General features: G+C 39.8%; 1 protein-coding gene across 1 annotated transcript in view; it reads left to right on the top strand.

The window, feature by feature from the left end:
• The window catches only part of SAMD12 (sterile alpha motif domain containing 12), a gene marked incomplete at both ends in the record, with an annotated part of 106,094 nt that overhangs the window by 24,987 nt on the left and 54,690 nt on the right, over positions 1-26,417 (top strand). The window contains one exon of the mRNA XM_082499252.1: positions 21,488-21,617. Coding sequence (XP_082355378.1) covers positions 21,488-21,617 — 130 coding nt within the window. The remainder of the gene's footprint in view (positions 1-21,487; positions 21,618-26,417) is intronic.

Here is a 26,417-nt window from a genome sequence, read left to right as displayed (position 1 = left end):
CATCTGCAAAGGACCGTTACTCATTTCCTTCTCCTTAACCCCCCATCACAAGGTGGGATTATTTTCCTACTGCTTCTCTTCTTTCTCCCCATAGGAAGTCGAAATAATTAGCTCAGACTAATACTCTTTAGATGGGTATAAGTAGAACAGATGAAGTTTACTCACGAAGACCATGATTGATCTACCTTCCAAGCGATTTAAAGGGGTCCTTTATGAAATTCATCTCGACAAGCATGCCCTATCTATGACTTCAGTCCATCAAGTGATAATAGGAAGAGAAATTTCTGTTTGTCAGGGTTTTTACAGTTGGACTTCCACCAAAAAATCGACAATGAAAACATTTTCAGTGTTTTCATGGGAAGGACGGCAAGGTGTGGGCCCGTGGGAAGCCGTGCAGCCTGTGGCCCTGCGGTGCGCTAAGGGCTGCACAAATGCACAGCAAAGCGGTGGTTTATGCTGCAGGGAGTGAATGCAGTCCTCATATAGGGCAGGCGAGAGCAGATGGTTACGAAGAGGCAGCTGAAAGAGCATAAGGAAGGAAATGTAGTCTGATCTGGCTCCTGTTGCCCTGTAAAAGCTATCAATGTGAAATTTGTGTTCTTTCCCATTACACTAGTGTGAAAAGGAGCAGCAATTGCAGTATGTATTAGCAAACATAAGCAGTAAAAAGCTGTGGAAGTACTCTCAGAAATAAGTGGGATGTCTAATACTATCGACACATGTAGACACCAGACACATTATTGAAAAGAACTTCTTCTCTTCGGGGAAAAAGAAATATAGATAAAAAGAAGGAGAGGCTTTTAGAGGAAAAAGCAATTCCATACAGTGTGTGGATGCATAATGTACTTATAGTGCCAGTTCTGCTGCTTGCCTTGTTCTGAAGGTGCTCCACAAAGCCATCCAAACCCTCTGCTTTCACTTTGAAGCTACTTTAAAGGCTTCGTAGAGATTGCTGAAAAAATAAAGCGGTATTTTAATGACACAGCTGCCTTGATGGGGAAGGAAAAGTATAGAATTGTCCGGTAAAGAAAATAATAGCTTTGTGATTAAAGGGATTATGAAATGTATTATAGAACCAATTTAGCATTTAAAATGGGAAAGCAGTTTAATGTTCCACTGCTGGCACTGCAGGTTCTGCAAATAGTGCATCTCATCTGAGTTATAACAATAATTTCATTAATCTGCCACATGTGTTTGCTGGACACTTCTGACAAAACTGATTAGCAGTTGCTGTAGTCTACCTTGCTTTCTACAAGTGGGAACTTTTTTCTTTTCCATTTTGAAAAACATAACGTAATTGCTGAGCACTGGGAGTGAAATGTGTCACAATCGGAAAAGGGGTGTGGGACTGTAATAGCCTTGATAATGCCTGAAGGGCGTTTCTTGTGTTATCAACCTGTCAAGCTTTCCCTCAGTGCAGAGGTGTGCCGAGGAGGGAAGGGATTTCATTAGGAGAGTCTGGAAAAGGGTGGCCTGGGGCAGAGTGGAGACTGTCTTCCCCTCAGTTACCACAGGTGGAATTGAGTTTGCTGATGAGGGCAACTTAAATTAAGTGTCTCTGTGTAAGCTAGGTGTCTAGACTCCTATTACGTTTGGTGGAGATTTAGTCAGTGTGCTCAGAGGAGCGTAGAGAGGGATCAGACTCCATCTGAGGAGAGCACTGCTCAACTGAATCTGTCTATGCTTTGGGGACTGCATTGACACTTGAGTTTATGTATTCGGATCTCAAACTCCATTTTGTATTCTGCCCTACTAGCCAACCAGTCTCTGCGTTTGATGTTGAAATGGTTATTAATGTCTGATGGAGGTGAAACCTTGCATTAGGAGACTGTCTTTCAGGAGCTGCATTTACCTCAAAAGATACTTTGAACGCTTAGAATAGAGTAGTGCCATGTATATGGCTATGTTCAAGATGATCTTCTAGCAAGCAAATACTGCTTAATCTGAAAAAAAAAAAAAAGACTGTCTTTTAGATTAAAAGGAACGGAGTGTGCGTGTTTCATTTTCCCTCTTTCTTTTAATTGGTTTTGGACTTTAGAAGCCTGTCGCTTTTCAGTAAAAGTGGAGTTCTTGCTCTGTGTCTCAGTTTTTCCAACAGTAGAAGAATGATGATAATTGGGACCAATTAAAACTGTGGTTTCAGTAGCAAACTGAGATTTGGAATAAATTTGCTACCAAAATTTTGTCTTTTGCATGTGTATGTATGTGAAATTGTTTGTCCAAAAATTCTGCAGTGTGTCCCTGAAAACTGGAAAACATTGGCTTGGTCAGGCTACCGGAGAATAACCAATGCAGCAGCACGTTTGCTGCCTGTTTCTATTCCTCTCCATGGGTCAGATTCTCCAGCTGTTTTCCATGGTGGGTAGTGGTGAAGGCGCCACTGGTGCTTTGTGTCATTCCTCTGATTTTGGCTGGAAGCATTTGGTGGATGGGGACTAGAGTGTGCATGGTGTTTGGCTCTGAGGGATATCTTGTCTCATTTAGGGCCTATAGGCACTGCAAAAATGCCAACAATAATGACGTCTGAAATCAAGGAGGCTTTTCAGTATGCTTTCATTTCACACTTTGCAAATACTAGTTCTTTTTAGCTATTTCTGAATGTGGACTTCAGTCAGAAGTGTTTCTGTTTTATCTCTATTCCACAGTCAGCTGCAGATTACTGTGTAGCTGATGTGCCACTGCAGGGAGCAGGGAAACAACTCCCAAATGTTAAAGCCGACATTTTCTATGATGCTGTGTATTATCAGTGGGGCAAGCAGAAGGTAAGGAGAATGTACTTTTTAATGAGAGACAATTCTTCCCTTTCTCTCTTTAATTTTTTTGACCAACTGATTTGTAAGTAGCATGGGGTTTCCTTGGTTGTGATGCCATTAAGTGAAGCTTTGATACAGTGATTCAGCCTGGGGATGGCTTTAAGTGCCTGTGTCCTACTTCTAGTACTTCTGTGCTTCTAGTTATGTTAAGGGAGTGCTTTTATATTGTCATTAACCACTCTGGGCATTTGCAGAGTTCGTTTGAAACTAAGAAAGATATCCCAGTATGACAGACTCTTAAACTAAAAAGAAGTGTTGTAAGTTTGCAATGGGCGAGCAGAGGGAGGGAGGAAGCAGTACGACGCTGTGTTTCTTTGAATTTGGGAGGTATAAATGTTAACGTGCAGCTGAGGCCTTCGGCAGTTGGAAGAGACAAATGCTGTTGGTGATAGTGGCATCAAACATCACAAGTAGTTTCCCTTTAAGAGATTGGGGAACATGAATCCAATTCCTTCAACAAAGCCACAGTTTAAGAAGAGGAAAGAGATTACCTTCTGGTTTTAGGCTATTTACTTATTTTAGCTTTTGAACTGTCTCTTGTTCAGTTCATACAAACTTGTGATGTTTTCCTGTTCTCTAAGTATACTAGCTGCCAACTGTGGTCTGCCGGCCCTGTGAGACCCTACAGACCGACACATGGCCATCTTCTGCCCACCGGTTCAGTCTTCACCTGCCAATACCCCTACAGCCTGTATCTTTTCTCTTCATCTACGCCCCTTTGGAGAGCAAAGAGTTCACTAGACTCAAAGAGTTGGCTACAACCAGTCAAAACTGATGTAGTATTCAATCTTGCTTTGCAAACTGTTGCCTGAAGTGGGAGATGCTGATCCTGGTCCCTGTGGTGCAGTGCTACTAAAGCCCGCCTATGCCTGATTCAGATTGAATAACCAGCAGAATCTGTTTAGGGCTTCCCACTAGTCTGACTGCGAGTGTACAGTGGGAGAAGCTCAACATGGGTTTCAGAAAGCAGCCGTGCCCATGTTATTTCCCACAGCAGGTCACAGATGTGACCCTTCTTGCAGCCTCAGGAGCTGCAATGGTAGAAGCAGCTAGAGCGTGCAGCCTGGGCTGTTGGGGAGAGGGAGCAAGGCCACCGTTTTGGGTTATAAGAAACTGTTAAATCGGCCATTTCTTACAACATAAACATTGCATTTCCTGCCTACCTGGAGGTTGCCACACAACTGCTAGCAGTCATTAACATGGTCTGGAGCATCAATTCTTCCATCTTCCTTACTCCTAGTTCCTCACCCAGAGATCGTGGTTATTACTGGTAGGGGCTGTTCTCAGAAGATGTACTTGGTAGAATGAATATTTCTAATTCTACCAATGTCTAGTAATGAATATTGTAACGATGCATCGAGCTGCACTTCTAGGGTTAAATGTGTCCTTGACATCCATATCTAAAAATAGAAAACCTTCAGCTCTGAACAAGGTAGAATTACTGCATATCTTGAGGCCTTTTTTTCTGTCCTTAACACAGAGAATCTCGTAAGTGGTATTATGTTCTGCCTATTTTCCTCTTTTCTCTAATGTCTGTAAGTGCATCCATCAACTACTGATGACTTTGCTGACCTAGACACCCTCTACTTTTTTTTGCCTTTTTTCCTTGCTTTAAACAAAAGCACGACAATAGAGTCTGTATCTAATGGTTTTAGAACTGCTATTAATTCATGTTTCATTCAAGGCTGATCGCTTTCAATCTTAGAAGTACACTTTAGATTGTAAAGGATTTTGTGAATATGTTTTCATTATGAAAAGGTAGATGTGACTGAACTTCAGCATACCTGTGCTGATAATAGTCTTTTATCTAAATAAAGCTTGTGTATGGTTTGAAATGTATTTTTAAATAATCAATATCCTTGCTGATTAAATAGAAAAACTTCTTCTGGAGATAAAGACTGTCACAATCTTATGTTCTCCTTCAGATATAAGACTTAAGTCTCAAACTTACTTCTCTTTTGGTGACTCAGAATTTTTGCTTTTGTTCTGGTTTGTCCTAAAGAACAAATAGTTTAATTGTCAACATTTCAGCATCAGACAGTGATTTGTGAAGTTGATGAGGAAAACTGAGAGTGTTATTCCATGTACTAAGCTTTCCTGAAACCTTGATTATTGACTGTAGAAGAATCGGAAGTCCTTGTTAAGGTTCATGCTTATTAAACTGTCACTGCTGTTTTCTTTTTCTGTAGGGAAGGCTGCTTTATGGTTTGCAAACTGTAGTTAAATGTCCACAGTAACTGGTAGCAGATTATTTTGGAAAAGTTTTTTCGTTTGAATAATTATCAGCTTTGTTTGCCATAGCTGTTGATTCATGTTTCCTTACTCTCTGTTGAAATAATTTAGCATTGGAAGGGTTTCATTTTTAAACAATATTTTTCAAGGGGAGAAAAAAATAAAGAACTGTGCCAAATGAAATGCTCAGATCAGGTAAGCGTTCAGCACGTTGATTAAACTCTCAAATTCAGATGAAATTCAATTAGGTGTATGTGTCCATTAGTACAAATTTCCCCTTTTGTCTTTTGCTGGAAGGATAACAGTGTACGATATTACCTTTCCTTTTTTTTTTTTTTTTCCTGTTGTCTTTTTCTCCCCTGCACTGATTTCCAGGTTCCAAAGGACACCAAAATGCTGATTAAAGCCAAAAAGAAGAATAATTGGAAAGGAAGTTGTTTTAGCTTTTGATTCCAAAAAGAATACTGTAGAATGTAGTCAGGTTACGTGAACAGGCCTGACATTTGGGAGGAAAAAATCCCACACCAGAGTGCATCCTGTTGTTGTGCTCTAAAATATTTTATGGAAATTGCAAGGGATTTTAAAAACACAAAATAAACTAAACAGATGAAACAAATTGAAAGTTAAATTCTCTCCTCTATTAATGGCATAATGATGGCAAATAAAACTGGGTCGCTGTTGATTCAGTTCTTAAATTCTTACTTAACTCTTCTCTGCATGTTCATCATCATCTTCTTCCTCTACCCCTCTTCCGTGGTTAGGTTTTTGTTCTGGTTTTGTGGGCTGTTGTGTGCTTCCCCCTCCCCTGCTTTTTTGTTTTGTTTTGTTTTGTTTTGTTTTGTTTTGTTTTGTTTTGGGGTAGTTTGTTTTTTTGGACAAACCTGATTCCCTTCAGGATCTTACAAAGACTTCTACCAGGTTGGAGTGGAAGCGCAAGGGTGTCCTAGCTGAACCGAGCTGATGATGGAGCATCCCCTTTAGTGGTGTATTTCCTGCAGCACGTTTCGGTCCCCAGCCTCTACTTTTTCTCATTTTATTAAGTTGACTGCTCAGTTCTTTGACTTCAGTGAGTTGATGATCAATTTATCATCCACCTGAATTATCGCACTCTGGCTTTTATTAGCGATAGAGTACTCTGTAATAGTTGGTCAAGAGCAGCCAATGAGAACTGTCCCCTTTGGCAGCATTTCCTTGTTAATTTGTCTTATTTTAATCACTTTGCCGTGCTGGCAGTAGTTAAGGAGAGTATTGCTTTGCTGCTTTTGCTGCTGAGACAAAAGTCTGTGGAAGTGCAGTCGAAACAGAGCTAGGGGGAGACTGAATCAGATTAGAGTTGCAATCTAAAAGAGCAGTAACCTTAATAAGCAAATGTGTTTTGATTTTATACCACTTCAGCAGCTTTACCAAATGCTTCTGTTTGTCCTCATGTTTAAGAGATGAGAATTGGGTGATCTTACAGTGAAACGGGAGATTGCAAACATTTTTTGTTCAGAGAAATGTAGCAGCCCTCTGTGTCCAGTGCTATAATTACGTGAACAATAAAATGGGGAGCAGTGAAATTATCCATCTTGTAGCCTGGGATATATGATTGAGCTCAAAGGATCAAAAGAAAAAGCCAAGGAAGGCATATACTGCAAGGATAGCAGGTGGATGATGGAGGTCAGGCAAAGTAGTAGAATACGTGCAGCAAAAGGGAATCTGTCTGCAGAAGATGAAATATAGTGCAAAGGAAGAATAATTTCTAGGATGAGTCTGAATGTCCCACTGTATTTATAAATCTTAGAATTGAGGAGGAGGTAAAAACAGAAAATTGTTGCTGCTGCATGCAAATACACTAGAAGAATAAAACTTCTGTGCTGACGCAAGCAAGTAGGGCTATAAAACAAGGTAGAAGTTGAAACTTTCCTACCTATTAGAAAGTTCTTCTCATAATTTTATTAATGGGTATTAATCTACCACATGTATAAACAGATTGACTACAACCTCTCCCTTAGCAAAGTTCATATCAGTTGTTGCTCTTTTAATTCTGTTAGGATTAGTTAATCAGATTGATAAAGATTATTGTATAAAAACAGTGTATTGAGTTTCATTGACCTTTGGAATATGCATGAAATATAAAAATATAAGTGATGAGCTTTAGATGTCTTATTGATGTTTTAATCAGTGAAGCAACACAAAGCAAAAACTATATGAGAATATTTCTTTTCTACATTCACTTTCAAGATTAATTGTCACAAGTGGTTCTTATGTTTGTTAGCGAAGGCCTTTAGGACCAGTGGATATTGACCAGTTGGTTAGAAAAGTTATTCTAATTTACTGTTTTTATTCTCTCTAAACATATATAAAAAATAATCTAGCTCTTACTGTGTTGCAACACAATCTTGCACAGTAAGTAACCAAGATAGTGCTAGCAAGTACTTTCAAACAATGTGCCGTAATAGTTCAGTGCATTTTTACTGTGTATTATGCCTGGGTTTAGAAATGATCAAGATGTTAAAAAGCATTCCTAAAGGTTATTTCTGATTATACTAGCCAAGAGAATAGCATTGGAACCATTTGTGGGTATTGATAATGTTCTCGTCTGTCAGGAAACAGCCTTTTCTTCTGCGCATCTGCTAATAATTTTGTGCAGTAAAATAATAAAAAGGTTATAGTACTGTATTCAAAGAAATAGAAGAACAGTAGGATAAAAGTGAGGAAGAAACGTCCACCTCCATGTAATCTCTTCCATGAGAATACAGAAAGATATTTAATCTCGTGAAGTAAACCTTGAAGCTGTCAGTAATCATGAGGTGACTGCATCTCATGTAGGGATGGTTCAAGAGTGTTTGACTTCAGTGGAAAATCCGTGTTGACTAAGGAGGTTTTGGAAACGTCCTCATAAACAGCTGGTAATAAAATGTTAATTTATTATTGTAAAATGGCAGCATAGCAGCTATGTATCAGTGGTGAGCGGCTCCATGTGGAAAGCTTCAATGACAAAGTGGAATGGAAATGGGAAGAAGGCGGGGGCTGACTGCTACAACTGTGCTGCCGCGTCTGGGAGCGAGTGGGCTGTCTGGTGAGCCGCGAGCAGGAGAACAGCTTAAAGGGCATACAAGAGACAGGGCAGGTGAGAAAGAAAATGTGAAAAGTACTACACATTTCCAAGAGAAAGCTGAATTCCTTAAAAGCTAGATTGTCTGGGAGCCCCATGCAGTGCCTTGCAAAATTGTCTGGGTCTGTCAAAACGCTGCCTGTCAGTAGATGGTGCTCTTTATATCAGCTATTTACTCACGCTGCCTGTGTTTGACTGTGTTTTCATGTAAAAGGTCTGGTAACATTCCTTAACAGTTCATTTCTCCAAATTCTGATGACTGGGAGATTAGAAGATGAAGGCTTTTGAGGGACTGCCAAAAAAAAAAGAGGTGTTGACTAGGTTCCTTTGAAACATCCTCCATCATTGAATTTTACCAACAACTTCTTTTGCTTGTGAACCTGTATTGTTTTGAACTTGGACAAATTCAGAAACTTCCAGTATAAAAACCTTGAACAAAAAAAGGTGGATTGGAGAATATATAGCAGACTAACTCAGCCTGGCACCTGACCTGTGTGACACTTCAGTAACATGGTCTAGAATAAAACCGCAAAGCAGATTTGGCAAGTCAGTTGCAGTTCTAAAGTTTTCTTTTGCCCATTAACTTTGCAGTTTTACCTGCTGTTTCTGGATAGATAGGAATTAGTTTATTTTTAAATGTAATGCTTCTTAGAAAGGACTTAAATGAATCGATGCAATTGTGAGTTTTACCTGGAGTCATCGGTAGTTGGATGGATATAAAAAGCTGCATAAAAATGAAGATTTCCTTATTAATGTGATTGAAATATTATTGGACTTGCCTGCATGTTTTATTATTCAGAAAATATGCCAGCTCTGGAGGAAAAAAGTTAAACGTGTTAATTGTGTAAAAATATCACTTGCCAAAGGCTGCTATTGAGACGAAAGCCCCGATCTGGGCTGCGGCACAGCATGGCAGACCTAGTGGGGAATTTGAGATGCTTAAAGTTATGTGTGTCTTTATGGAGTTCAGCTACTTAACCAAGAGTTAAATTTTGGCTTGTGAGCTGAATTTGCCCCTGGAGTGAATCTTGAGAACTGCCTGCTGTTCGCTGCCTGACACGACTGGTCTTTTCTGCAAACAGAAACTGAAGGATTAGTGTGAATTTTTCATGTAATCTTAAACTGCAAGCAAACGATTCAAGATACAGAAGGGAACTGAGTTCCTTTCAGAAATGTAATTAAAATATTTCTCGTTCTTATTCAGGACCAGTTTGTCTTCCCAGCACATTGATTTAGATATCCCTTCACAGATCTCTCTCCAGAAAGTATATATATTGTATGTACTCAACCCATTACAGCAGATGACTATCATTCCTCACAATGCTTAATTTACCTTCTCTCAGCCCTTCTCTCACATTCATCTTACAACACCAGTTTCTTATATTGAGGTCAGCTGGGCATAATATTTTTGTTGAAAATCTCAACTCCAAATTTCTAGGGACATCTCACAGCTGCCTCCCCCAGGAGGATGTTGCTGGGACATTTTGGTCTGGATTTACAAATGGTACCTGGAACCGAAGATGCAAGTCTTCACTTGACTGGCACTCCTCCCCTGCTGAGCCTCCCCGTGCTGCCTGTCAGGATGTTTCTGGGAAAGTCCCATTTTCCCATGAATGGCTTGATCTAGGAGATATGTTCAGAGCATCGCAACAATATTAACCTCTGCCTTCCTCCCTCCACCCCCTTCCCACCCCTTGAATCTGGTCTGCCAAGTCCCATCTGTGTGGGATTTCTAGCTCCAAATCTTCAAGTTTTTGAGACGAGACGGTGCTGCTGCCACAACATTCTATTTTCTTTTTAAATACAGACAAGCTTCTAACTTTTCTTTTGCACTACAAGAAGAGATGCTTCCTGTGAGTGAGATGTCCCCTTTGGCCTGGGCTGGCCTTGATGTGAATATGGGACTTGTGCTCTGTGGCTTTTTTTGTATCTTCTTGTTGGCTAGCTGAGGGTGCTTCCTAGCCAGGAGGGGCTGGCCTTCATGAATCTCAGTTTGAGGCTTTCTGCTTTCTCTAATAAAGGGGATAAAAGGGCATTGTAGTGCTTAAGCTCTTCTTATGAATATAGGACTTCATAGGGATGATAAGAGAGCACAGGAATTCCCTTATTAGAGAGAGAAGACTAGTTTCTCAAAAGCAATTAGCAAGCAATTACATTGACGTCAGAAGTGCCCTGCTTATTTTGAAAAATAAGTAGTGTATTTGCCTTCTGGATATTTATTTAAGTTGAGAAATCCATTATGACCTTCTACAGAGGCACTGCGATGCTATTGCATGCATCAGATGGCTGGGCTAATCTGCCTCTTCTATCAACATTTGCCTTTTTTCTCCTGCCTTTGCTGGAAGTGGAAGCAAGGTCTTACTGGGAAGCAAGAGGTTGACCTGTCAGCTGAGGCTCAGAGACCTTTCCTTATTCATACCCATGTACACGTCTGGCCTATAAAGTTGTTCTCCTCAAAATGTATTTGGCTCAGGAGAACATAGTTAAGAGTCAACTGGCAAAGATATCTAGAAAACTTTGATTGCTGTTAGGGTATGAAATGCCTTGGCTGCTGCACTTGCCTTCTGCATATGAATGAGCCTATCCATACAGACTGAAAGTTGGCATGGAAAGGTTATACTACTTCTTTCAGTACAAGCCTCCTAATTGGCACATCTGCTGGAAACAAAGGTGCCAAAAATGGGATTCACTCAGAAGGAGTAAACCTTGTAAGAAAGCAACCTGTCATTATTTAATAGGGATTAAGATCCTCTCAGGGTGTTAGATGTTCTCCTAGTACAACCGTACTTTTGTTGAGCTAATGGCAGAATTAACCTCACTACCTGCTAATGCTGGAGTAACAGTTTCTTTTATAGCTCTTCTCATGTAGAAATGCTTCACTGTCCATGTCTTTAAGATCAAAAAATGGACTGTATCCTTTACCTCTGACATACAGCAGCTATTAAAAAAAATACACGGCTACTTCTCAAACCCTAGGTTGTGACATGTCAAGTATATTCTCAACAGAATACTGTAATTAGAAATGGAAGGATCGAGGTGTGGTCTGTGCTGGACAGATTTATTATGTCAGGGTACCTCCACCGGTAAATCCCAAGAATAAAAAAATTCCGCCAGTATCATTAATGATAATTCCTCCAGAGTACACTGCCTTGGCAAAAGCAGTATTATGCCATAGATGTGTTTCTCTTTAAAAAGCGTGTCACCAAAAAGCACATAACCCTCACCGACACTGTTAGGTACATGTTTCTGAGATTAGGCTTAGCCTATATTTGAATAACCTTTTTATTATAATATCCTGAACGTTTAGAAACATAGGGGAGATTATTTTTTTTTAAACTCAATTTGTACGGAGAAGGACTTGGGATTTTAGATACGTGTTTATGTTTTGTTACTAGTGTTACCTGAAATCTCTGGAAAGATCAGAGTACTGATCTGTACCTCTTTTTCTTTTTCTTCCGCTAAAGACTATTTGTATTATAGTAGTATTCCTAGTAAAGAAAATTAATTTTTATAAGCCTTAGAAAATTCTACCATTAAGTTACACATCATAATTTTTAATTGACACATTTCAGTTCATATCCATGTTAGTATGGATAATGTGCATATGAAACAGATGATAAATTTAAAACTGTCATGGTCCTGTCTAGTTGTTCTCATTTCAAGGCAGCCTGTTTTGTCATTCCTACTGCTAACTATTGATAATTAAGCTGTTTTTGAAAGAATCCAGTTAAGTGACTGCAGAATTGCAGATAAGGCATCACCAAATATATGCGCTCACGAGTCAGGAGGATTCTCATGATCCACAAAGTAAATACAGGCTGACCGAGCGCCTTTAACTTTTATTATTGAATTTGCAAGTATAAAATCAAACCTTTGTGCTGTCCTTCAGATCTTTACATTTTTAGCTCTTGTCTTTTGCTGTTTATTGGTCTGTTATTAGAGGAACAAGATTTCAGTGTATTATTGATACTTTCATGCAAATTAAACATTTTTCCAGCCTAGTTTGGCCAGTGGATTTTGTTGCTGTTACAGGTTGTATTTTAGCTAAATTCTTCTATATGACCATCTTTAAATAAGTATGTGAGAAATTCTAAGAAAATCAGTGGACCTACTTATACACCTGCTTTGTAGTTATTTTGATGGAATTCCTGTTAAGCAATCTTGGTTTAGTTCTACTGTAGATGTAACTGCCTAAGATGCAGAGGTGCCAGAATTGGTTTAAAAAAAAAAAAAGTGGGAATGGAGACCCCTTTGTAATTTTCTGTTTTGTAGTATATGTTGGGTTTGGGTGGTGTTATTTTTTTATTTTTATTTTAATCTAGACTTGGAGAAAATATTTCTAACAAATACTGAACTTCCTCAAAGGTGGAATTTCAGTTGCTCTGACGGTATTTCTGAGTTCAGGACAAACCGTTGGAAAAGGGGGAGCTACATTTCATCACTGTCTTAGTTATTAGATATTCCTGTTTGCTTTTCTACATGTACCTTAATGGATTTGAACTTACAGCTTTCACCAAGATAGGGCACTCTCCTGTGCCTACTACCACTCTGAATGGAGTATTCTGTGATGAAGACTTACGCCATAAATCTTCTTTGCAGTAAGCGTAGTACTTAGTCCTTAAGACAGGATAAAAGATGGGCTTACCTGCAAGTTATGTGCGCCATGTCGAGGGTGAATGTCTTGAATTTTTAATCTTGCTGTAGTGGATGGTTAAGTGCAATAAAGAACATGTGCTTGTAATAAAGTTTAGTTAATGACTTTTAAGTTGCTGTTAATACAGGACTGTTAATTGAAATTATTTCTGTTTCTTCTTTGACTCAATAGTGGTAACAAGCAGGCCAGAGAAGTTCAAGGAGGAACCTTTCATCTTCATAGCTGCACAAGGCAGGCTAGTAGGGCACCTGCTGTGTGAACAGAAATTGTCTGTTCTCCAGACCTATGCAGGATACAGAGTAGGTTTCTCTTTGTAAAAGCAGGAGGATTTGTATTTACTTGTGAAGACTCTAATCTCTCACATGAGAGAGTGATAGTTAGAGCCCAGACTTGGACAGGTTTGAATTGTCTCAGGTAGAGAAGGAGAATCAAAGCCACCTCAATGAAGTATCAAACAATTAAACAATTGACGTATCTTGTGAAGTAGGAACCTTCACATGGACAGAGCAACTCTCCCTCTCTGCGTTTCCTCTGCAAATATCCAACAGCAGATATTTATTTTTGGACTGAAAGGAATCTTCTGCACTGAGTGAAATGGATCCTTAGTTTGGCAAGATTAAAAATGCAGTGTTTTTAGATGAATTTTAAAATATTACACTCTTTGATTTGGATTTGGCTGTCAAAACCTAAAATTGATTGTGTACCTGGTCCTGGTGGTTTTATTTTAAGCATTGTTGGCCTGTCTGTTCCGGTTGTAGCTTTCAGGATTTTTGGTAGCAATTAGAATGATGGCAGGCAGGCTTCGTGACAATGCTGAGGACTGCTCTGTCTTCTTTCTCATCCTGACACTTCTGTTTTTCATAGTTTGCTGATAGTGCCACTGCCATTTATCTCAACACCGGCATCTGCCGGTCATGATTCTTGCTTTCAGAGTGCAGTATCTCATTGAAAGAGAGTACTCTCACGGGAAATGTGTCACCTTATTTATCCTTGCTTGTTGTTTGGATATTGTCTTTATCCCGATAAGGATAATGCTCAGTGATACTGGTTTGGACAACTTTATCCTTTCCTGTTGATGGTTATACTTGTGATAGCCTGAAACAACTTCTTGTTTTCCCTATCAATTTCATTACTTTTCATAATTTGTTTCCTTTCCCCCGCTTTGCAGTCTGTTTGTAGTACACCTAAGCTTGTGGCACCAGTACAGAAGGTACTGGTTTGGGTCAATCCTGGTGTTTCTTGAAAGCCAGGTAAAACCTGCCTCTTTGTTCATTGGTCTTTGAACAAGTGGTGGTGCTACACTGATTTGGGACCCTGGGGTAGAAGTTTCTGCTTGTGCAGAGCTGGCTTTAAGCACTGTCAGAGCAATCTCTTGGTAGGGACAGCAATTTGCAGCAGTCTGCTGGAGGCAACAAAAACAAGCCAGTGGCTGACTTGGCCCTTGGGGTTGTGAAAATGTGAAGAGAGTCTGTAAGTGAGAGAGATGCAAGGCTGTGGACCACTGCTGCTAATATAGGAGGTCGGCCCTCTTAGAAGTGGCATTTGTCCCTGTCCTTTTCCTCCTGAAAGCAGGAGGATGGGAATCTACTTTACAGGGTCTTTTCTACTTCTCCTGCACCTTCCATGACTTCCCTGCCAGTCTCCAGTCTTTCCCCTACCTGGTCCTTCCTGGAGAGGGTTGACCCGACCCTGTTCGCCTTGTGCTCAGAGCCCTGAGCTGGTGCTGCTCAGGTTTCTTCATCTCCATCTTTAACTCTGTTCCCTTCTCTCTTCCCCATGATGCCAGAGGACCGTCCCTATCTGTTCAGTGTCCGGATCGAGGGGGCAGTGATCTCTCTGCGGGTCCAGTTTGTGTCTCTCCTTAGACTTCAGGTGTGTTTGAACTATCTCGGAGTCAGTGAGGACATGGTTCTCATGAGGCCTTGGGTACCTTATCTGGACTTCATTTGTGCTCCCGCGAGACACAGCAAACTGGCTCCAATGAGTTGCTTCTCTTAAAAAAAAAATATATATATATATTCTAAGAATGTGGATTTAGGTGAACCAGAATGTATTACAGCTCTACTCTGATCCTTCTGCTGACCAGTGGTGGGAAATAACTCCTTCTTGCACATACTTGTCTTTTGTGGGAACCTGTATGTGGACCCTGATGTCAGGCAGCATGGTATGGCCATGTGCTAGTGGACCAGACCAGGGAAGGAGGGACCACGTGTAGGACAACATACATAGGAGTGATGGGGAAGGACTGAGATGTGGGCTGGGTACCACTTCCAGCAGAATGCTTAGAGGATCTGGCTGTGCTCATAGGTGTGAGTGCCCTGGGAGCTGCACAGCCTCCAAGTCTTGCCCATGGCATCATTATATGAAACTCTGCCATGCTCAGGGGGTCATAGATCAGGCCAACCTGATCTTGCCATGTGGAGCAAGTAAGTTTGGGACTGCAAACGTGAGACACAAGCTTGCAACTCAGGGAATGCAAGATGCTAGCTGACCATGCTTCCAGCACAATTTGGGAGTCTTGGTAGGTCTCCCATGTCTCTATAGTTTTGATTCAAAGAGGACATTGTGAGTTGATCAGTCGTAGGTGTATGACTTGCATGATAGCTGCTGTAGTGTGTCGGTTTTAGTCCTGCCTGGGTGGCATTAGGGTTTATGTCCTGGCTAAACCAAAGTTGGTGCAAAGTTGGACTTGAAAGTGTGCTTTAAACTAAATTGCAATGATTTGTTTTTTAAATATAATTTATTTGTCATTATGATTTTTTTGTTTTTCACAATGACTTAAGTAATAAATTAGAATGTGACTGTTTGAACTTCATAGAATCATCAAATGGTTTAGTTTGGAAGGGACCTTAAAGATCATTTAGTTCCAACACTGTGCCATGGGCAGGGACACCTCCCACTAGATCAGGTTGCTCAAAGTCCCATCCAACCTGGCCTTGAACGCTTCCAGGGGTGGGGCCCCTACAACTTCCCTGGGCAACCTGTTCCAGTGTCTCACCACCCTCAGAGTGAAAAATTTCTAATTTCCTAATATCTTGTTCCCCAGGGCTCAGTACTGGGGCTGGTTCTCTTTAATATCTTTATCAATGACCTGGACGAGGGGATGGAGTGCACCCTCAGTAAGTTTGCAAACGAAACTAAGTTGGGAGGGAGCGCCATAGAATCATAGAATTGTCTAGGTTGGAAGTGACCTTTAAGATCATCATGTTTTGGATTTATTTTTTTTTTTAAATAAGCACATTTCCTTTGGTTTGTTGTTTTCATCTCTTCTTAGTATTAAAATTCTCAATAACACAGATGGGAACCCAGCACAGTGGAGGTTTCAGTGGTTTTATGGGGTGTCTGCTTATTACTGCAATTTTCTTTAGTCTTTGCTGGAAAAATCTGTAAGTATGACTATCTGAGAAAGCGTATTTCTAAACCAAAATGTATCCTTTTCAGATTCTTGAATATTTTAAGATACCATCTAAAAACACTTTGAAAAACCTGGCTTATTTCTTCTGTTCTTTCCAGAATTGAAACCAGCTTTTATGTTAGTCATTGATTCTGAATTCTATATAGGCAGTTTAATGTTGGAAAAGTAATTTGGAATATATGAAAAAGATTCTTATTTTCTCTTTTTTTATATATATTTTTATATTTTTTTTATAGTTAGAAATATAACCCAAGCCAAAAAAAAAATCATGCTTTTGAAATTCTTACTGGGCATTGCTGCTCCTGCTGCTTCTTGTCATAATCGAGGAAGATGATGCTGTAAGTTTTATTTCTGGAGCAGCCTGAAAGATTTGACAATAACTTAGCTTTTGGAGCTGTGTAGTTTAAGTTCTCTGCTATATGTATCTATATCAGATAAACATAACACTTTATTTTTCTAATTTTTAAATATATCATTGGCCCTTTATAGATTGCTTGCAGAAGGTATTACGGTTTGATTTAACAAATATTTCCTTCTCAACTTCATGCGTGAAGTGATCCCATTTCTTTCCTCACAGTCTCTCTCTCTGATAACAAGCACATCAATGGTTTCCCGACACATTTTAATGTTTCCTGCCCCAGCTGACTCTGCATTATTCTAGGGGTGAGAGCCACCCATCTCACTCTCACTCTTCCTACTAGATGGCAGTGACCTTATCACTTCTTTCCTTTGCTTTTCCCATACCTCCCCTCGCAGCTATCAGCCCCCTTCTCTCTCAAACTGCCTAACGTGGTTAACGTAATGGTTCGACGTTGAGCAGTTGTGCTCCGCATCTACTCCGTGTGAAGATTTCTTCGTGTCTGAAACACAGCTGGCAGAGCTCCACGCTGCTGGTCTAAGAAGTGATGTTCCTTCTCCTTGCAGCCTTGCCTTGGTTATGCCCTCTGACCAACACAGCTATAACAGGATTGGTCCTGCTTTGTCGTTTTCTAGTTAAACTGTAAACTCCAGAGCAGAGTCTCTTGTGGTGTGTGTTGGAGAGAATCTGTCTTAATGCTTTGAGCAGTGCCTCTTTCGTCCATCTCTGTTTCATGAAAGCCTTTTTTTAGGCAGAAACTGCAGGGTCTGACTGGATAAATTTGAATGTAAATGTGCATTGACTTTGCTTATACGTTAGGATCAGTATGTTGGCAAATTGGATGTTACAAATGGTATCAGGCAGCCTTCTTCCAGCAGACCTGCAGCCCTGTTTGACTGAGGACCTGGATCGCCACAATCCATGGATTTTGTAAGCTGAGCAGATTGGTAAGTGCACAAAATGCTTGTGTTGGAGAAGCTCTTTTGAATAACTTGGCTCATAATATGTAAAGTAGTTTTAATAAGAGATTGAATCCTCCGTCACTCAAAAATACAGAAGCCTTTCTTTCTTTTCTGGAGTAAAATACAACAAATAAAGACAAAGCCATTCTGGTGAGTAAATTGACCTTCAAAACTGGCAGGCTTGGTAAACTGCACCTGGAAGGCTGAAGAGATAACTTGTATGTCATTGCTTAGGAGGAGCGGGGCTTGGGTGCTAATGGTATTGTGAACACTGAAATACACTCTCTGGTAATGCACAAGCTGTATGTCTGATTTTTTTTATTTATTTATTCTTGAGTTGGTGGTTTTAAGTACTGTCTTCTCTGCAGCATGGGACAAAGAGAGCATGAAATGGTGTCATGTATTAAATATGCTATTTTTTTTCTTCTTGGAAGTAATTTTTATGGTTTCAGATACACATACCAAAAACTGGGGTTAGGCAATTTAGAAGAAAGAGTTTGACACAAAATCCTGAAAAAACAGGTTTTCCTTCAAATATACAAGAAACGATCAGAATACTGAAGATGTTTATTCTCATTAGATCTACATCTGACACATGAGTTGGCATAGCGTTTGGCAGGATTAAAACTATTGAAGCGTTGCCAGCAAAGGGTGATTTTAGGATGAGTTTATGTCAAGGAAATTAAAGGGAAGGCTGGACCAAAGATTTTTTTTTTCAATATATTATTTTATTTTAATCTGTTTAGGCCTATTGTTTGACTGAGCTGATAAACAGCAATAAAGTAAAACATAGCATGTTTTTCACTTGTCTAGGTAGTTTATATATAGGTAGTGGCAGGGGACTCATTTGATAGGTATATTTATGGTAAGGGTAATTTTCCCTGGTTTACTGGGAATTTTTTTAGTATGAGATGTAGCTTTTGAGCAGGGAAGAAACTGACAAATGAATTTTGTGGGAGGGAAGCATATTTTTTTAATAGCTTTTCATTTAGAGCATCTGGTTGGAAAATATTTTGGGTATGATGTTCCAAAAATGAAAGTGACAACAATATACTTTTTATAACCATTGCTTTAAAAACACTCTATTCCTCTAACTCATCAAGTCCTTGTGAATTGGAAAATTAAACATAACGCTTGATGGTGTCAATGTAAAAACGTCCTCTTTGGACTGCAGTTACAAATTTAAGTCAAACATGTTTCAATCATAATTCTGAACACGGGACAGTAAAAAATCAGCATGTATGTTTGCTGTGCATCTGTATGTTGCCTAGCATAATAGCTACATTTGAAACTGTCATTCAGTTCTACAGGCACAGAGGGAAATGTTAAATTTGTACTGTAATTGCTGATAAACTTGTTCTCAGATGTTTAACACGATGGTGCTTAAACCTTTTATAAGGGGAATAGTCGTTGAACTGAAAAGAGCAACCTCTTAGTTAAAACAAACTGGCACTACATGTGTACTTTCAGCTAGGAATAAATCACTTGTAAATCTATAGCTAGCTATGTATATTGGTATACAAATATTTTTAATTTTAGTATTTTTATGATGCACAAGTAAAGCCGTTGACAATTCATTTTTCAAGAGCTGACAGACTTTCTTCTAGTCTTCAAAAATTCCAATGCCTAAGAGATATCTTTATATGAGTTACTGCTTAAATTTGAAGATACGCATTCAAGTCTTGACCCTATTGTTCAGGGATTTCTATGGAATCAGAGAGACTGTGTTATATGACTATTTTTACTTGTTTTTTTTCTTTGATGTATTTGTGAAGGACACACATTTATATAGGCATGTAACAAAAATCAGCTAACTGATACAATAATATTGGGCTCTTCATTGAAATTGAGTTTCTTCCTCGACTCAAATAGCAGTAACAAGCAGGCTAGAGACGTTCAAAGAGGAGCGTTTGATCTTCCTACTTGCACGAGGAACAGTCACAGGGCACTCGCTCTCTCTCCAGAGGTTGCCCCTTCTCCAGACCTATGCACTGTCCAGAGCGGGTTTCTGGATGTGTAGAAGACTGACGTGCTTCTCAGAAAAGATAGTTGTGGAGCAAGTGCTGTCCTGGTTATAGGGCACCGTCAACGCCTCTGGAAGTTTCTTTTTTTTGTGGACACCAAATCTATCAGTTAGGCTTCTGCCTGCTGCAAGTTGGTGGGTGGCAGCAAGAGATGAGAATCAATTATTTGGGGTGGTTTTGTGCATTATTGTGATATCTCTTAATGTGGATGGTGCCTATTCGTGTGTTTGAAATAGGATTCATGTTTCTGGTGAGTGTATTTTTCTTCAAAACAAAAAAGGCTGAGCTAAGGATGTGCATTGTGTTATATATTCAGTTATAACTTCCCTGCTGTTTATTTAATTTCTACCCAGGCAATGAAAAAGAGATAGGGAAAATTGGACATGAGACATTCAAGACATGTTTGCCTCTTGGAATTTTAGCACTGCCATATTACCTAGCTCTAACTTAATATTTTTGCATGATGTACTTTATGAACTTAATAGGACATCCAAAGCACTAGCTTAAAACTGCTTTCGTCTTTTGGACTTCTAGTAATGAAAAATTTCAAAGCAACTTTGAAAAGGTCTGTCTGACAAAGTACATCTGCATAAATGCTGGGAGAAACCCTGGCTGGCAATGTCAAGGGAATCCGCCATGAGGCCTAATGGAGAAGAATGGTTGAGATGACATTGTCCTTCACCTCAAATTTGTGCAGAAAAACTTCTCTTGGACCTTCTCCACCGCCAAGGAGCTGGAGTATTCTGCATCCACAGCGTGGGAACAAAGATACTATTTTATTATGTAGACTCAGTTGTTTGACAGAATCACGAAGTAAATCGATACCGTGGTATTCACACCCACTTACATCAGCAATGTCCAATGTTAAACATTTATCGTTGGTAATAACCGCCCATCTATTTAGGATTTTCTTAGTCTCCTGGGCAGACTGTGTTGCAAAATAAAGATGAAATCACTTTTAATATATTTTCTTTTTTTTTGGTGTTTTGCTTACTTTGACAAGAGGCCCTTAAATCCCAGCAGTTCAGGTCACCTAGAACTCGGCATTTTTATATTGTTAAAAAAAAGTGTATGTACAAAGGTGAATTGTTTGAAATGAAATGTGACTTTATACGTATGATTATGCAATTGACTTCATTTATGAATGTTTTATATATAAACTGATAATGTGTTCGGATAATCTATTATAAAACTGATTTTTCAGGAAACTATCGAACAGTATTGAAGTATTTATTTATTTATTTATAAAGAAGTGACTGTTTTAAGCAGGAGTCCTACTCATTTCACATAATGGTGATTCTAGGAGGGTTAAAGGTAAAAGGAACCAGAAAAACTAAAACTGCTTGTGTAAACATCACTCAGACTAGGAATGATGTCAGCTGAAATGCTCAGTTTGAACCCATATCACCAGCTCTACCTCCATTGGTGTGTAGTCTCCTTTTCCCAGGCAGAACCAGCTTGTTTGCACTAAGGGGCTTTGTTGCAAAATCTTCTCTAATTGTAGTTGAGGAACATGCCTTGTCTGAGGATACTCCTGGTCTTCCATGGTCATATCCAAACTGGGACACAAATGTACATCCCTCTTGTGAATTTGAAGGCTTCAGAGTCTGTAACTATTACACTTTGGGTGCAGTTGGAGCTGGTCACTTTTTAAACTGTTACTCAAGACATGGTGCAATATGTTTCTGTGATACAAAGATGTGTATGCAATGCAGAATGCAAAGAACCTTTCACCGTGTGTGATTCCTGCCTGATGTATTTGAAAAGCTGGGTCTTATGTAACATGCTGGTGATTATTGGCTATCCGCCAGTCAGAGCAGCTCTGATCTTGCATTTATTATTTTAATATCGTATACGGACATCACAGATTAATTTTTCTGAAACTTGTGTTCTGACTAAACATCATTTCTGTTCTTCATTCTGTGTTTCTAGTCCGGGAATGTGAAGCTGACCAAGCCTGTGGCGCTATGGACCCAGCAGGACGTCTGCAAATGGCTGAAGAAACATTGCCCTAATCAGTATCAAATCTACAGTGAGTCATTCAAACAGCATGACATAACTGGTAAAGTATGCACTATCAGAAATATTTTACTTACTTAAAATGTGGCAAATGGTTTTACTTTGTTGTTAATAGATTGTGACTGTGCACTGAGGGCTTTTTGTTGATTATATGACTAAAGAGTTGCAAGGTTTAGAGCAGGGGGAATATACCAGCTTTCCTAGGATGTGGTAAGTGATTTCCCCGTCTCTCTAAAAGATGAATTTCAGATTATTTCAGGTTTATTCAGATATCTTTGGGAAAGAAGTTACTCTGTATGTGGATAAGGGCCACACCTTGTTCATTCCAAATAAGTAAAAAAACTACCCAAAACATTAAGAAATGTCCTGTGAGGAAAAATGTAAATGAGTCTTTTCATTGAGGTGTTTCACCTTGTGTTCGTATTCTTTTTTGCCTTTTTTTCCTTGTGATTAAACTCAGAGTCCTTAACACGTAGGATGGGAAGCAAGCCCAACTAAGCCCCTCCCTAGGGCTGAAGCGGGATCCATACAGCAAGTTCATTTCTGACAGATGTTTGTCTAACTTTGTTCTGGAAAATTTGCAATTGAGGAGATTTTTCCATCTCTCCATCCCAGTGTTTTACAGTCCTTAAAGTTGGTCATTTCCTAGTATCAATCTAAACTACTATTTCAGCCAACAAAACTGATTTCTGCTCCAAACATAGCTCAAGTACAATCATTCTTTCTTGCAGTCTTTCCTTTATTGGATAGGGGGCTTTGCACTTGCACATACTTTCCTTGTCTAGTCTAAAAAATATTTGTTTGTTCTATCATGGTTTGTCCCTCAAATACCCGCAGGACCTCCAAACCTTCAATGCTTGGTGTCTTGTCTTAGAAGAATATATTAAAAAGCATCATTGTGTTTTATTTTCCTAAATAGGAAATATTTGAAGTTGATACTGATTTTGTTGATCTACTTGACTGTTTAACTTGTATTCAGTTTGCTGTAGTGGTAAGACAGGCTGAGAGAGTTGAGGCTGTTCAGCCTGGAAAAGAGAAGGCTCTGGGGAGACCTTATAGCAGCCTTCCAGTACCTAAAGGGGACCTACAGGAAAGATGGGGAGGGATTCTTTATCAGGGAGTGTAGTGATAGGACGAGGGGTATTGGTTTTAAACTGAAAGAGGGCAGATTTAGATTAGATATAAGGAAGAAATTCTTTACTGTCAGGGTGGCGAGACACTGAAACAGGTTGCCCAGGGAAGCTGTGGATGCCCCATCTCTGGAGGTGTTCGAGGCCAGGCTGGATGGGGCTTTGAGCAACCTGGTCTAGTGGGAGGTGTCCCTGCCCATGGCAGGGGGGTTGGAACTAAGTGATATTCAAGGTCCCTTCCAACCTAAACCATTCTATGATTCTGTGATTCATTCTATTTTAGCTGACCACTTTGAAGTGACATAAGTTTAGCAGAGTAAATGGATTAATATAAATGCAGATATAATCTGGGAGTTAAGTAGCATTTTTACTCATGTCCCAGGCAGCAATTAATCTGTAAAAAAGTTAATATGGAACACTAATTTGTTCTCTGAAGTGGTGGTATACAAAACTGAGAATTGGCTGTTCAGCCATTTAATATCAAGCAGATATTTGAGTTTCACATACAAATCTCAGCCTTAATAGGAATGTACTGTTAACTAACGCATGTTTCAATCAGTATCTGTTTGTATATGTGTACTTGTGGTGTTCAAATTTTCCATTGATTCCTGTTGCTATTCTTTCCTTTCTGATAATATACAAATGATTGCAAACGTGGCAAACTAAAATACTGACATTTGTTGACTATGTAGCCATGAATACGCGTACACACTTATATGTGAGAGGTGGTTTGTATTGGCTTGGTAAGTGTTGAGTGTTAGGTTGAGTACATAACCATGGTGCCCATTTCCTCTAAGTCATCATCTGCTGAATGCAGTCCATAGGAATGTAGTCTGTGTCTCCACCCATATGTACAGACCTGACTGCATCCAGGGCACTACCAGAAAAAAATGAACTATTTTTTAAATTTTTCTAGTACTGTTTTACTATCATATTGTCTCCTTTTAGAATTAAGGTGCAGTGACATGAAGTTGAAAGGAAGAAAAAGTTATTTTCATTTTAAGATAAACATAGATTGAAACCTTGTAGTTTCATTGCAGATGTTCAAAACTTTGAACTTTATAGACCTCGATGAAAAAGAAGAATCAAGATCAAGCTTTCTTACTTTACACAAAAGAGGTATAAGGAAAATATTAGTAGGAGTGTTAGAAAGTAAGTCTGCGGGAAAGAAAATAACTTCAGTTCAGTAACTACCAAAGAAAAGAAGAAACAGGATCAATGTTTGTATGGATTTTATAAAAGTATATTGTGATAATATTATGAGTGAAATCAATAACTCGGGAGGATATTTCCAGTGCTGTTGGTCGTTGTGGCTCTGATTATTTGAAATCTAATAAGGGGGATATAACAGTGGATTTGTGGCTCAAAAAAAGTAGAACATGAAAGGAGCGTGGAAACTAATGTGACGATTAAGCCAAGGTAGTGTAACTGTTTCCAGATATGGCTATGGAAAAGTGATGTGATTGTTGAAAATTTCTCAGGAATTAAAGTGACTTTGCAGGCTGCTTTGATATGGAGAAATACGATGGAAAAGAACTTGAAGAAACCGACATGAAAAGGATATTTAAACTTTATTTGAAGATAAAATCTAAGGCATGGTCATAAGCCAGGAAAATAGTCTTGGGCAAACGTATCTAGCAGTTGTTAACCGTAGGTGTTGAAAAGTGTGGCATTTTACTTTGGACTATTAGTTGCTGATTACAGCTTATTGAGTTAGGGGCAAAACCAGAACCCAAAGTGTCCTTGCCTTTGTGGAGATTTTATACCTTTTTACTACTCCTGACAAAGAGCAGCTGCAGATGCATAAGGAAAAAAATGCTTGATCTGGTGCTTTACCTAGTAAGAAAAAAATCTTCATATTAACAGTGATCTTGAGGATGCCATGGGACAGAGTGTACTCTCATCAGATTTGCAGATGACACCAAATTGGGGGTGACAGTTAGTAGACCCAAGGCAGCCATTCGTAGGGACCTAGGCATAGGGACCAGACACAGGCTGGAGGAATGTGTCAACAGGAACCTTATGAAATTCAACAAAGACAAACGCAAAGTTCTGCAGCTGGGAAGACCGAGCCCCTTGCACCCTGTTCAGCCTGGGGTTGGCTGGCTGGGGAGAGGCTTTGCTGAAGAGAACCTGTGGTCTTGATAGTCAGCCCCTTTACTCTGCACTTTTTAGACTCCAGTTCTTGGTTCTCCAGTGCTGTAACTTGCGCTCCAGTGCAAGTTCAGGTGAGGGCCACCACGATGCTCGGAGCTAGAGCACTTGGCCTGTGAGCAGGGGATTCAGGGAGCTGGGTTTGTTCAGCCTAGGGGAGAGGCAGCTTGCTGGGGTGGGATGGGGGGACTAGCAGCAGGCCCCCAGTGTTATCAAAAAGATGGATCCAGACCCTTCATAGTGATGTATGAGAGACACGAGACTTGAGTTGAAACAAGAAACTGAGGCTGAACATAAGAAGAAACTTCTTCCCCTTGAGGACAGTTGGGCATTGGAACAGGTTGCTCAGAGATGTTGCACAGTCTCTGTCTTGGGAAGGTTTCAAGCCCTAGCTAAATAAAACCTTGAGAAACCTGATCTGATCTCATAGCTGACCCTGCTTTGAGCAGGAGGTTGGGCTAGCTGCCGAGGTCCCTTCCACCCTGATTGCTTCTGTGGTTCTATGATTTGCTGAGTACTTACTGAGTACCTCAGAACCAGTGAAATGCATTTTGCAGCCAGTTAGCAAGAATTATATATAGAAAGGTCTAATAAGAAATTGGGAGACTTCTTTTATACACAAGATCCTTGAGTTCTCAGAGTGGAGCGTTTGGTTAAGTTGACTTATGCAGCAACAGCTCAGAGGTCATTTTCATGGTGTTGGACCCAGAGGCAAAACCAAAAGAATTTGAAGGACTAATACTGAACAAGATCTAAGGGCACCTGATACGAGTTAGCAGTGGTAGGAAAAATCATAGAATCATAGAATTGCTGAGGTTGGAAGGGACCTTTAAGATCATCAAGTCCAACCATTAACCTGCCCTGACAAAAACCACTTATAAACCATGGCCCTAAGTACCACATCTACCCTTTTTTTAAACACCTCCAGGGATGGCGAATCCACCACCTCCCTGGGCAGCCTATTCCAATGTTTAATAACCCTTTCAGTGAAACAGTGTTTCCTAATATCCAATCTAAACCTCCCCTGACATAACTTGAACCCATTTCCTCTTGTCCTATCACTTATCACCAGGGAGAAGAGGTCAGCCCCCGCCTCTCTACAACCTCCTTTCAGGTACTTGTAGAGAGTGATAAGGTCTCCCCTCAGCCTCCTCTTCTCCAGGCTAAACAACCCCAGTTCCCTCAGTCGTTCCTCATAAGATTTGTCCTCCAGACCCCTCAACAGCTTTGTAGCCCTTCTCTGGACATGCTCCAACACCAATAAGACAATAAAAAGGGGGGACAAAGATGACAGTGGTCTATACAACCAAGACAGCATGCCATGTCACCATAGGCTTTACAGCTGGTGTTTGCGTTTACACCAGTTTGAGGGGACATAAAAAGTTGCTCTGACTGGCAAGTTTTTTACCCTCATTTTATACTGGTATAATCCAGGGGGCAAACCTGAGAAATGGACCTTGCTCTCAGTGTGCATTTGTGGCTTTGAATTTGCCAAGAAGCACTACTTTGAAATGACTAGGGAGTTCTTGAGAGATGAGCTGTTCTTTCATGGTCTTATC

This window comes from Vanellus vanellus (assembly GCF_965231255.1).
Source record: "Vanellus vanellus genome assembly, chromosome: 2".
NCBI lineage: Eukaryota > Metazoa > Chordata > Aves > Charadriiformes > Charadriidae > Vanellus > Vanellus vanellus.
Note: the sequence above shows the minus strand (reverse complement) of the source record. Positions and strands in the feature narration are given on the sequence as shown.